This window comes from Geotrypetes seraphini, chromosome 1 (genome assembly GCF_902459505.1).
Source record: "Geotrypetes seraphini chromosome 1, aGeoSer1.1, whole genome shotgun sequence".
Classification (NCBI taxonomy): Eukaryota; Metazoa; Chordata; class Amphibia; order Gymnophiona; family Dermophiidae; genus Geotrypetes; species Geotrypetes seraphini.
The window spans coordinates 493,736,543-493,750,672 of NC_047084.1; the positions used below are offsets into that span (position 1 = coordinate 493,736,543).

General features: G+C 43.0%; 1 protein-coding gene across 3 annotated transcripts in view; it reads left to right on the forward strand.

The window, feature by feature from the left end:
• VPS13A (vacuolar protein sorting 13 homolog A) overlaps nucleotides 1-14,130 on the forward strand; it is a 489,236-nt gene that overhangs the window by 157,366 nt on the left and 317,740 nt on the right. For all 3 annotated transcript variants that reach the window (XM_033927056.1, XM_033927035.1, XM_033927045.1), the window contains exons 25-26: nucleotides 4,827-4,999; nucleotides 12,950-13,106. In XM_033927056.1, coding sequence (XP_033782947.1) covers nucleotides 4,827-4,999; nucleotides 12,950-13,106 — 330 coding nt within the window. The remainder of the gene's footprint in view (nucleotides 1-4,826; nucleotides 5,000-12,949; nucleotides 13,107-14,130) is intronic.

Sequence of the window (14,130 nt, forward strand, 5' to 3'; positions counted from 1 at the left end):
AGTATGGTGCAGTGGTTAAAGCTACAGAATCAGCACCCTGAGGTGGTGGGTTCAAACCCATTCTGCTCCTTGTGACCCTAGGCAAGTCACTTAATGCCCCCATTGCCCCAGGTACATTAAATAGATTGTGAGCCCGCTGGGACAGACAGAGAAAAATGTTTGAGTAACTGAATAAATTCCCTTGGGAGAACGGTATAGAAAATTGAATAATTAAATAAAATAGACCTATTGCTTATTTGCAACTGCAGCAATCACAATTTTATATTATCTTCTAATATTTTCTTTACAAGTGACATTAGACTCCCCTGGTCTGACCACTTCCTAGGGGCTTTCTGTCTCCCCATCTTTATGTCGCACTTTGGGGCTCCACCCCGTACTTCCAACCCCATTACCTTCCGCAAAAAAATCACAAGCGACCTGTTCTGGTCTAAATTTCTCAATCTATTCTCCTCTGCCCCTAAGCCTGCAGATTCAGGTACTAATTGGCATAACTGGGTCGCTCTCTCCAAATCCACCTATCTTTCCCTCACCCCCCTTTCCACTAAATCCATCTCCTATTCCCACAAGGCCCCTTGGTTCCTCCCATATCACAGAGAGCTAAAACAGAAATGTCGAGCTCTGGAGCGCATATGGAAAAAAATCAAAATGTCCTATAGACAGACAGTCCTGGAGAGTCAATATTAAGCTGTACAATACAGCACTAAAAAAAGCAAGAAAGAACTATGGTGACAAAATCTCCAGGTCCAACAATCAAAGCAGTACTCTATTCAACATCTGGCGCTCCCTAACCTCCAAAAGAGACCCCACCTTGCTCCCCTCCTCTCCCTCAGCCAATGTTCTAGCAAAATTCTTCAACGATAAGGTTTCTTCCTTGAGATGCTCTTTCCCTCCTTCAGTCTCTTACAACTCCCTAGTGCCCACCGATTCCACTCCCACCCTAATGGTCTCCAACCCTATCCCAGCTGACAGATCCTGGACCACCTTTGAGCGCGTATCTGAATCCCTGGTCCTCAATCTCTGCCTCAAACTGAAATCCTGTAATTGCTCCTTGGACCCATTCCCCTCCTACCTATTCGAGAACATTCCTGCTCAGGCTATTTCTTCTATCACCATTCTCATGAACTCCGCCCTTCAGTGGGGCCATTTCTCCCCAGAAATGAGTCATATCGCCTTGACCCCACTACTGAAAAAATCTGACCTTGACCCTTCCATACCATCCAGCTATCGCCCAATTGCAAATATCCCTCTCCTAACCAAGATGCTAGAGTCCATCATTTCTTCCCAACTCTCATCATACTTGGAGAGATTCTCTATTCTTTTACCCTATCAATATGGCTTTCGTCCTAACTTCAGCACCGAATCCCTACTGTCTTCCCTGATTTCAAGGGTTCAACAACTTCACTCTCGAAACAAGTTCGCCGTCCTCCTACAATTTGACCTTTCCGCTGCTTTCGACGTTGTTCACCATGATATTCTTGTTTACAAGTTTCAAGTTTCAAGTTTCAAGTTTAATATTTATTTGTTTAATCGCCTTTTCAATATTCAAGGCGATTTACATATTAATAAAGTTACACAATAAAATAGTTAAAAACTGACAAGACTAGACAATTACTGTACGAACTGGGAACAAAAGGAAGGACGGGAAAGAAGTTACAATGTAATTAAGCAAGGTGGGGAACCAATTAAGGAAAACACGAAAAGGATGGGATAAAAATAGTTGAATATATGAAGACAAGAGAAATAGAAGTAAGTGAAATTGAATAATGTTAAAAAGAAAACTATAAATCAGATGACAAATGCGTCGTTAAATAAAAAAGTTTTCAGTTTAATTTTAAATTTGTCTAAATTAAGTTCCTCACGTAAATAGATGGGAAGAGAATTCCAAGTTTGGGGGGCCGTTACTGAGATAGGTATCAACTCCAGAGTCCTAGGTTGGTTCTCTAAATTCCTCCGCTCTCGTTCTTACATTGTTAACATGAATGGCACCTCATCCTCCCCCTGGAAACCGAATTGTGGAGTCCCGCAAGGCTCTCCACTATCCCCTATCCTTTTCAACATCTATATGTCCTCCCTAAAACTCCTCCACCTATCCCCCCTGGAAACAATTTACACTTATGCAGACGACATCCTCGTCCTCCTCGAGACCGATTCGAACCTCACCGACCTGTCTAAGAACATATCCTCTTGTATAATGAACCTACTATCCTGGGTCCACACTGTGCAAATGAAATTGAATGAGTCCAAAACAAGACTTCTTTGGCTCGGTCCAAAACTAGATCACCTACCCACCTCCATCCCACTACCCTCTGGCTCCTCTCTGCAGCTTGAGTTCTCGAGCAATGTCTTGGGCATCATCATTGATTCCACATTGTCCTTCAATGACCACCTCCAATCCTTGGTAAAAAAAATGCTTTTTCAGCCTTCACATGCTGAGGAAAGTTAGATCCTGCTTCCATCAAAAACATTTTACCCTCCTTGTCCAATCCATCATCCTCTCCAGATTGGACTATTGCAACTCTATCTATTTAAGCCTAACTAAGAAAAACCTCCACAGACTCCAACGGATTCAGAATGCCGCGGACAAGCTCATCTTCGCTAAAAGTAAATTTGACCATGTCTCCCCGCTCCTGGCCAAGCTCCACTGGCTTCCGATAATCGGCAGGGTCCACTATAAATGCACCTGTTTAACTTTCAAAATCTTATATGGTATCCTCCCTCCCTTTATCCTTCTTTCTTGGAATTCCTCAAACCCTAATACCACCAGATCCTCCCACAAATTAAAACTATCCTTCCCCTCGCTAAAAGGCATTTCCCACACAGGAAAGCTAGGGACCTCCCTTCACTTCAAAATCACTGAGCTCTGGAACAACCTTACCTCCCCTCTTCGGAACTTGAGCTCTCTCCAAGTTTTCCGCAAACATCTGAAAACCTGGCTTTTCTCAAAAAATGTAAGTCTCCCTCCAACTTAGGAATCAAGGAAACTCTTATATCTTGGCATCCCAAGCCCTCTAAATTTTCTTCACACTTCTACCTCTAACCCTCTATTGTAGTTCCTTCCTATTTCTCCTACTGTAAACCGCATCGAGCTCTACGAACGTGGAGATGATGCGGTATACAAACCTAAGGATTAGATTAGATTAGATTAGACTCATAGGCTATAGTTGTCTAGTTCTTACTTGGATCCCTTTTTGAATATATGCCGTGCATGTGCCCTTTGCTGATGTTGAAGAACCTGTTAGTTGTGACCTAAGAGAACCGTTTCATGCTTTTCCTGCTGTATTCTTGAATGAACTTAAATCAAGTTTCCATTGGCACTGTCATTTGGTTGTTGTTTTTTAATCTTGGGCTTTGCAGACTTTAATCCAGGGAATATCACGGACATTCAGTCAGCACTTGTTTAAGCATATCTACAGCTTTCTCTCTCACTGAGTGGCTATGCTTAAACAGAGTTGATTGAAAGTCCATGATATTTCCTTGTGGAGCAGTTGGATGATGCAAAATGCTGGCCAATATCAGAAAAGCATCTATAGCTTTAAGAGTTGTTTACGATAGCTGTGGGGGGTCATCTGGATAGATCTGGGAACCAATATCTACTTTGAGCACTGAAGAACATGTTAAGTAAAGTATAATAGGTCAGCAGTGACAGGTGTTCAACCTGGCCTGCAAAATTCTTTTTTTTTTAAATTTATGCTTTTGAATACATTTACAATTTTTGCTTTTGAATACATTTACAATTTTTTTTAAAATTTATGCTTTTGAATGCATTTACAATATCCAATAATTCAAGGAAAAAAAGAAAAATCTCTCAAAACAATTCATAATCATTCATTCATACACAATTCTTTTTAAGCCCACATTATGAGGAAACATGTAAACAAACAAGTTTAAAGGAAAAGATTAAGGACAGAAATTTTCAGTTCGTCCTTGAATCATTCCTTACTAATAGGGATTCTAATTTCTCCTCTTATTCTCTACAGATGAAACAAAATCATTTCTGTTCTTTTGCTACTAAAAATTGCTGTAATGGTATGGGGTCCCAAAAAACATACTCAATATCTTGCAACTTAACCAAACATTTACAAGGAAATTTCAGGTAAAAAGATGCCTCTAGAGCCAAAACTCTAGCTTTTAACTTCAAAAATTATTTTCTTCTCAATTGAGTTGTTCTAGAGACATCCGGAAAAATCTTAACCAAATCTCCACAAAATTTCATTAACCTATTTTTAAAGTAAAGTTTCATTAATAACATCTTATCGGCCTGCAAAATTTTAAAGCCAAAATCCTTCTGCTGCATTTTAAGAACACAAGAATAACCTTACTGGGTTAGACCAATGGTTCATCTAGCCCAGTATCCCGTCTTCATGGAGGCCAATCCAAGTCACAAGTACCTGGCAAAACCCCCAAAATAGTATCAACATTCCATGCCACCGATCCAGGGCAAGCAGTGGTTTTCCTCTTGTCTGTCTCAGCAACAGACTTTGGACCTTTCCTCCAGGAACTTGTCCAAACCTTTTTTTAAACCAGCTACATTAACTGCTCTCACCACATCCTCTGGCAACACATTCCAAAGTTTAACAATTCTCTGAGTGAAAAAATATTTCCTCCTATTGGCTTTAAAAGTATTAATCTGTAACTTTGAGTGTCCCCTAGTCTTTCTAGCATATTGTTTATTCTACTGTAGTTGGAATGGTGATAATTTATTTCTGTTAATAATGAATGTCTGAATATTCATATCTCTGCAAATTTCCTTCATAGAAATCCAGTATTGTCATGCTTTCACCAATTAGAATTTCATTGTGTGATTGTTAATATGATTTGACATTTAGAATCTGAAGAAGAATTTTATGATGCTCCAAGCAGTCCTGTGGAGGAAAAAACATTCTTTGATATGTCTGGTCGTTCTCTGAGCAGATCTAACAGTGTCAGAAGAAAAAAGTTGAAGAAGCAGGAATCTCTGAGGAATATGACTGAATTTCAAATGAGATTTGAGATTCCTGACGTAAGCACAGTTCATATTCAGATCATTGGAAGTGTGTGTTTTGCTATAGAAATGTGAATCTCTGTTTTATGAAGGTAAAGGGCTAAATATTTTGATCTAGTTGTGGTATATTAACCAGCTTCCCCTCGCACCATCTCCCAGTACAATCTCTGTCATGGTGCTTTTTCATGTCAATTTGTTGATCAACTGTCTACTATAACACATTGTAGAGGGGTTTTGTGATGTGTGCATATGTCAGGGCTGCCCAAGTCTAGTCCTCGAGATCTACTGGCAGGCCAGGTTTTCTGGATATCCGCAATGAATATGCATGAGAGAGATTTGCCTGCATTGCATTCTTGGTATGCAAATCTCTCTCATGCATGTTCATTGTGGATATCCTGAAAACCTGGCCTGCCAGTAGATCTTGAGGACCGGACTTGGGCAGCCCTGGTATATGTTGTCTGGATTGAGATTGATAAAATTCATTTGCATGCTCTGCCAAGATTTGAGATCAGTTGCATCTATCATTTAGTCTAGATATTCATACTATTTAAATAATTAGTTTCTTAGAGGAATTAACTATTGTTATAACCATTGTACTACAGGACAGTGGTATTTATGAATGTACCCAAGCTCCTAAGAGGGAAGGTCTATGGATGTCAGTATGTGTACAAGACAATAGGGCCTGTCTTAGAAGGTTGGATAGCTAAGTTCAAGGTTGCAGATCAAGCAGGGGGTCTGCCTTGCTAAGAACAGGGTTCAGCGGTGGTCTGGGAGGGAAAAACTGGGGCTTTCCCCCATCTCATTTTAAAAGCTGCTCTATCTCCTTTTTAAACGTTAGCGCCAGCAGCCTGGTTCCATCCCAGTTAAGGTGGTGTCCATCCTTTCAGAATAAGCTCTCCCTTTCCCAGAAGGTTGCAGAGTTCCTAACAAATCTAAATCCCTCATCCTTGCACCATCGTCTCAACCATGCATTGAGACTTTGGAGCTCTTCCTGCCTCTTGGGTCCTGCACGTCTAACTAGAAGCATTTCTGAAAATGCTACCCTGGAAGATCTGGATTTCAGCATTCTACCTAAAGAGCATAAATATTGGCTTTCAGAACCTCCCTCCCACATATTCCTATGTCATTGGACCCACATATACCAAGACAGCCAAATCCTCCCCTGCACTATCTAAAATCCTATTTAAGTGACGCATGAGGTCCACCACCTTTGCACCAGGCAGGCAGGTGACCAGGCGATCCTCATGCCCACCAACTACCCAGCTATCTACATCCCTAATGATCGAATTACCAACTACAACAGATGTCCTTCAGCAGCAAGTTGTGAGCCAAGCCACGATTTGATGCAGTAAGCAATGCTGTCCTTATACTGTGGCAGTTTATTTTTGGTTTTCATATGTTAACTGTATTGATGCAGTAAGAGTTATAGCACAGAAAAATCAAAAGTAAAAAGAGAATGCAGTGTGCGTGCAAAATGCATGAGAATTTTTAATTTTCCCCAATATATGGAAGAAGAAAAAAAAAAGGTTAAATTTTGGCAAAGCGTATTCGGTAAAAATCCTCAATGTGTTTAGATAATAATAATAATAATAATAACTTTATTTTTTTATACCGCAATACCACAAAACAGTTCAGAGCGGTTTACAGGATAAGAGACTGTACATTTACAGCGAAGTTACAGCTTAGTTATAGCGAAGTTACATCGAGGTTACAGCATATCGAAAAACAGTTCAGAGCGATTTAAACAATGTAGGTGCAGAGAATTGGTTAACAATTATATGGTATAAACCAGTGACAATTACAAAAAGATCCAATAATTGTTGCATGGGGAGAGGGGAAGGGTAGGGAGGGAGGCAAGGGATTATTAGTTTGGTCGGGGGGATGGGGGTTAGAGGAATTTATCAAAGAGGTATGTTTTTAGAGATTTCCTGAAGGATTGATAAGTTGGGGCAATAGAGATGAGAGTGGACAGGCAGTCATTCCATTTGCCAGCTTGGAAAGAGAGGGTTTTGTCGAAGAATCTTTTGTGGATGCATCCTTTTGGGGAGGGGTAGGCAAACAGGTGTGCATTGCGTGTACGGTTAGAGCCTGGGAAGGTGAAGTGGCGTGAAAGATATATCGGGGCTGAGCCAGTTAGGGTTTTGAAGCAGAGGCAGGCGAATTTGAAGATGATCCTTGCTTCGAACGGTAGCCAGTGAAGTTTCCTGTAGAAAGGGCTGATGTGGTCTGATTTTTTGAGCCCGTAGATGAGGCGGACTGCGGTATTCTGAATAAGTCGTAGTCGTTTAATGGTTTTCTTGTAGGAGCCCAGATATATGATATTGCAGTAATCCAGGGAGTTTAGAATTAGGGATTGGACCAGCAATCTGAAGGTGGGAAAATCAAAGTAATGTTTGATGGAGCGGAGTTTCCACAGGGTGGAAAAACATTTTTTGACCTGGGTGTTAGTGTGTTCTTCTAAAGTGAGGCATCGGTCCAAGATGACTCCGAGGATTTTTATAGTAGAGTTGATTGGATATGTTAAGCCATTAAGATGCAGGGTGGTGGATGTTAGTTTGTGGTTGGGACTTGCAAGGAAGAACTTGGTTTTTTCTGGGTTTAGTTTCAGTTTGAAGCGAGTGGTCCAGTTTTCTACCATGGTGAGGACAGTTGAGATGAATTGTTCTGTCTCATGTGACAGTGAGGTGATGGGTATGATGATTGTAATGTCATCCGCGTAGATATAGGATTTCAGGTTACGGTTCGATAACATGTGTCCCAGTGATGCCATGTAGATATTGAATAGTGACGGGGATAGGGGGGAGCCCTGGGGGACTCCGCAGGGGTTGCTCCATGTGTGGGAGAAGGTTCCGTCATTATGGACTTGGTAGGTTCGGTTTTTTAGGAAGCCTGTGAGCCAGGTTAGTACTTGTCCAGCGATGCCTATGGAGTCGAGGCAGTTAATCAGAATGTCATGGTCTACTAGGTCGAAGGCACTGCTGAGGTCGAACTGTAGTAGCAGTGCGCTGTTTCCCAGTGAGAATAGTTGGAGGAGGTGATTGGTTAGTGAGGCTAGAACGGTTTCCGTACTGTAATTGGTGCGGAATCCAGACTGGGATTCGTGGAGGATGTTAAATTTCTCTAGGTATGATGTGAGGTAGTGATTGACCAGTCCTTCCATGATTTTTTGGAAGAGAGGAATATTGGCGATGGGTCTGTAGTTGGAGATTACGGAGGGAGATTCTTTGGGGTTTTTAATTATTGGAGATACGAGGATGTGTCCAAGTTCCAGTGGGAAGTGGCCGGTTGTCATGCACAAGGTTATCCAGTTGAAGAGTTCCGCTTTGAAGGGGAGGGGGGCAGTTTTCATGATGGTTGGAGGGCAGTTATCTAGTAGGCAGTTGGATTTGGAATATTTTGAGTATAGCTTGAGAAATAGGTTCCAGTCTGGGTTATTGAAGTGAGACCAGGTCATGTCTGCTGGTGAGCCATCCTTTTCTGGAGAGGGTGGTTGGATATATGGGTAAGTGCTAGTTGTTGTGAGCGTTGTTTTCAAGTTGAGAATTTTGTTGGCGAAGTAGTCAGCTAGGCTTGTTGGGGAGGGTGGTAGATCAGTGGGGGAGCTTTTATGTGGGACGGTGTCAATTAAGGAGTTAACTATTCTGAAGAGTTTATTAGTGTTTAGGGATGGGGTGTTGATAAGTTGGGAGTAGTGCTTGTGTCGTTTTTCTTTAATCATTTTTTTGTATTCTGTGACTTTAATTCGCCATGAGTGTCTATCTGTGTTTGTGCCTGTTTTGCACCAGGTTCTTTCCAGTTTGCGTACTTCACGTTTGAGGGCAAGAAGATCTGCATCGAACCATTTAGCGGAGGAGCGGTGTTTTTTCTTGTAAAGTTTCAGTGGAGCAATGTCGTTTAGGGTCTTATTGCTGAAATTGTTCCAGTCTGAGATGAAGTTAGGGTCAGGATCTGGGATGGATGTTGGGTTGTAGTGGGACCAGAATTCTTCTGGGTTAAGTTGGCCTCTAGACCATTTTGTTTTTTCTTTATGGGTGGTTTTTGGTTGTTTTTTGGTTTGTTTTATTAGCCAGTGTAATTTGAAATTGCAACGGAGGTGATCAGACCAGGGGGTGGTGGACCAGTTTTCTTCTTTAAGGTTGATGCTGGGGGTTGATGTGGTATTGGGGAGGAAGGAGATCAGATCTAGGTGATGGCCTTTGTCATGGGTTTTTGTAGGGGGTGGTTTAGAGAAACCTAGGGATGTTAGGAAGGAGAGGAGATCGGCCACGTTGGAATTCTCTTCCTGTTCAAGGTGTAGATTGACGTCCCCTGCAAGAAGATTGTGGGTGCCCGCGACGGAATTTGTGAGGAGGTATTCATAGAAATCTTCTTTGGCTTGGTTCCATTTGCTGGGGGGGGAGTAAAATAGTGTAATAGTTAGATTGTCTTTGCAGTCGGCTTTGGAGATTTTGCAGGAGAGTATTTCCAGAGCGTTGGTCAGTTTAGAATCGAGGATTTGGAACTGGAAGTGGTCGCGGAGGATTATTGCTAGGCCGCCACCTCTTCTAAAGTTTCTTGATAATGGAATGATTTTGTAGTTTGGAGGGAGTAGGTCTCTGATGATGGGGTCATGGTCGGAAATTAGCCATGTTTCGGTGAGGAGTAGGATATCGAGGTGGGTTTCTTCTAGCCAATCTTTGATCAGTTGGGCTTTGTTTCTAGCTGAGCGAATGTTCAGATAGGCACCCAAAATTGTTTGGTGTTCCGAGGGAGTGATGGGCTGAGTACTTGGTAGATTTTTTAGGAGTCTGTTTCTTTTTTGTGTTGGTCTGGAGGAGTGTCGGGTGGAGTTGATTACGGTGATCGTGAATGGGCCTGATTCCTTGTAGTCATGGAGGATATTGGAGGGGGGAAGTGGTCTAATTGGTTTGATGGCTCTGTTCCAAGTAAGGTAGGTGGGGATGGGTTCAAATGCTAAGGTTCTGGTGATCCAATTTCTTGTGCTGAGTAGATAGAGGAGGAGGAGAGTAAGCAGTTTTCCTGTGAAATTAGGCATGTTGGGCCTTGCAGAAGTTTGATAGAGAGTGATGAAGGGTTGAGTAGGGGTTGGAGGGAGAGATTGATGGGGCTGGGGTGAATTGAGGTAGATGTAAAGGTGATTCTGCAGTAGTTGGTAGGAGAGTATCAGAGGTTGATGGGTCTAGCTGGTGGAGTATGCAGTTGGGGTATGCGGTTGGGAAACTGAAGTCATGCAGGGGGGAAGAGTGATTGTTCAAGTGTGCAGATAGGTGAGGAAGTAGTCATGCACATACTTAGCTGCTAGGCCAGTCTGGAATATCCCGGTCAGGTTGGACAATTTGGAAGCAGTCGTCGGCACGAGGCTGGCTGATCCGGTTTTGAAGAGTCAGATCTGGAGAGCTGGGAGAGGTTGGTGTAGGGTGGAGAGGTAGATTTGGGCTCCACTTAGTCGCTTCGCGAAGGCGCGTGCTAAGGCGCAAGGCACGCGCCTTTGCCGTGCGCCTTCGCCGGTGCGCCGAACGGCCGCGCGCCGTTTAGAGGCAGTCTTTTTAGATGTCCCGGCAAGTTTGTTTGGGGGGCGGAGCAAGCTCAGACGCCCAGCCCAGCAGTAAGTTAATTGGATTCGGGAGAGGCAGGAGGAGACGATGTCGGCGGGCCCTACTCAGGAGCAGGGCAGGCGGTCTCGGCGGGTGCGAGTTAGGGCAGCAGCCGCTGCAAAGAATGGCTCCACGCGCCGTTTAGAGGCAGTCTTTTTAGATGTCCCGGCAAGTTTGTTTGGGGGGCGGAGCAAGCTCAGATGCCCAGCCCAGCAGTAAGTTAATTGGATTCGGGAGAGGCAGGAGGAGACGATGTCGGCGGGCCCTACCCAGGAGCAGGGCAGGCGGTCTCGGCGGGTGCGAGGTAGGGCAGCAGCCGCTGCAAAGAATGGCTCCACGCGCCGTTTAGAGGCAGTCTTTTTAGATGTCCCGGCAAGTTTGTTTGGGGGGCGGAGCAAGCTCAGACGCCCAGCCCAGCAGTAAGTTAATTGGATTCGGGAGAGGCAGGAGGAGACGATGTCGGCGGGCCCTACTCAGGAGCAGGGCAGGCGGTCTCGGCGGGTGCGAGGTAGGGCAGCAGCCGCTGCAAAGAATGGCTCCACGCGCCGTTTAGAGGCAGTCTTTTTAGATGTCCCGGCAAGTTTGTTTGGGGGGCGGAGCAAGCTCAGACGCCCAGCCCAGCAGTAAGTTAATTGGATTCGGGAGAGGCAGGAGGAGACGATGTCGGCGGGCCCTACTCAGGAGCAGGGCAGGCGGTCTCGGCGGGTGCGAGGTAGGGCAGCAGCCGCTGCAAAGAATGGCTGCAAAGAATGAGACTGCAAATGTGTGGAATTCTGAAAATTCTTTACCCTTTGTAGCACTGAACCCCTTTGCTTCAGCTCAGAGCAAAGGATCAACTGAGATAAAGTGCAGCATTTCACTTTGGATGACCTTTTTTCAGCAGCTATCCTTGGTGGCTCAAGTGGGGACCCCTTGACCCACCCATCTTCCTCAAGGACCACCATCTTCCAAAATGGTGATGCCTGACACTTAATGGTGCATCTGGATGCACATCTAAGGATGAATCTAGCCAGAAAGGGAGTATCTTTAAAAAAGGGAGTTGCTCTCATATTGGGCAGGTCCTGACACATTGCTTGGGGTCAGGTGTGACCATTTGCCAAGATGGTGGAAGACGGATGCCACTGGACACCAGAATAGGGAACTAGTAGTTCAGAGAATTCCCATCAGCAGCATTGAAGTTCTTTGGTCAAAAGCATTGCTGTTCTAGATGTTTGATAAAGAGGTGCCCTAGACTAGGGAGATATGGAGAGATGGGTGAGTTTCACTGGTCTCATGTGATGTAAATGCAAAGCTTGAAGAATGGTCTGAAATTTGGCAGTTAAAATTTAATGCTAAGAAATGCAAGGTCATGCATTTCAGCTGCAAAAACCCGAGGAAGCAGTACAGTTTAGGGGATGAAGAACTTATGTGCATTACAGAAGAGCAGGACTTGTGTGTGATTCTATGTGATGATCTTAAGGCGGCCAAACAAGTTGAAAAGGTGACTGCGAAAGCTAGAAGGATGCTATGGTGCCTGGGGAGAGGTTTGGCCAGTAGGAAAAAGGAGGTGGCATTGCCCCTGTATAAAAATCTGGTGAGACCTCATTTAGAATACTGTGCACAATTCTGTAGATTGTACCTTCAAAAAGGTATAAAAAGGATGGAGTCGATCCAGAGGAGGGCTACTAAAATGGTGCGTGGACTTCATCAAAAGGCCTATGGGGATAGACTTAAAGATCTCAATATGTATGCTTTGGAGGAAAGGGGAGATGATAGACATTTAAATACCTATGTGGTGTAAATGCTCATGCGTTAAGCCTCTTGCATTTGAAAGGAAACTCTGAAACGAGAGGGTATAGGATTAAGTTAAGAGGTGATAAGATCAGAAGTAATCTAAAGAAATACCTTTTTTACAGAACGGGTGGTAGATGGTGTGGAACAGTCTCCCGGAAGAGGTGGTGGAGACCAGTGGGAATTTCTACAGATTGAAAATAGGGATCAGAGACTGGCCTTCTTTTTTTAAATGTCTTTCCTGACCATGTGCTCATCACTTCTTGCTTCTCTACTATCAAGAAGGGGAGATATTTTATTCCCAATATAGAAAACTGCAGTGGTTTGTGCTCCGTTTCCTGTCAGCACACACTTTTTAACACCATGGTAATTTGCATTCCATCAGTTTACTGTATCAGAAAGAAAAGCTTTTCAGCACATTCACTTGAAATTGCTCTAAAGCTTAGTTTAGTGTTCTAATGCATATCGTACTTCATCAAGGCCACAGGGGGAGGCACTTAAAATACTCGTGTAAAAGAAGAAATGTTTTATGGGATAGGTGACAGCCCTATAGGTATATGAGAAGTTCTGATTAAAAGATCTTCTGAAAAATTTTGTTTTCTAGGTATTGCTTCAATTGTCTCGCCTCTCGGATGATACTGAACTGCCAGTATTAGAACTACAGATTCTGGGATTAGGCACAGAGCTTAACATAAGAACATTTGATATGACCGCAAATGCCTTCTTGAAAGAAATATGTTTAAAATGTCCCGAGTACATGGGTAAGGTTATACACATTTAATTTTTTTTTTAAATTGAAACTCGTTGGATGCAATTCTATAATTGGGTGCCATAATGTAGGAACCTACTTTTGGCGAGTTGTGAACTTGTTCTGTAACCACACTTAAATGTATAACTAGTGTTACAGAATACTACCTTACGTTGGTATCAACACATTTACATTTCAGGTCTGTTGGTGGCATAAATGTTAGTGCCTAATTTGGCATAATGACGTGCATGATTTACAACATTCTGTAAGTTAATGGTGTAAATGTCAACACTGTCTCACCTGCGATTGTGTTATCCATTTGATCATTTTATCATGTAATTACAGAATAGCGGTTAGCATGAGCCCACCATTTATACTTGTAAATGCACTTTTATGTGCACAAATGACATCATATATATTTAAGTGCGCAAGTGGTACTTAAAATTTAGATGGGTTGTATAATGATGTATTTAATAAATTATCATTTTAGTACTCTAACTGAAGAAGTGTTCCCATAAAATCTGGTCAAAAGTCAAGTCAGCCCCATCCATTTCAATGCTTTTCAGTAACAAATGTTGGGCATCTGTACACTGCACTAAGTAAGGATCACAAAAGAAATTGATTTTAAGCTCCAATTTTCAGGTGTTCAGAAAGTAATGGTATTTTCTACACGCCTTACCGTGCTTTGGCCTTTGACTTCAGCTGCCCAAGGGAAATAATAGCATTGTAAATGATGGCAGATAGACCTGCATGATCAACCCAGTCTGTCCCGCAAGCCAGAATTAACCACTCATACTTGGAACTTGAAATACTTTTGTATTTGTGAGACACAGACCATAGAAATCCTCCCAGCATTGGCCTTATGTTCTAAATTCTGGAGTTCTCAACTAAGCACTGCTTCTGTCCATCACAACACATCAACTATAATAATGCCTGTTGAAGTATTCAATAATGGGTGAAATATTTACCCTATATAAGGTGGTGTAGGATTCACCTTTGTGCTCTGGAAAGCATTTCCATGTTGCTTCTTAGCCAGG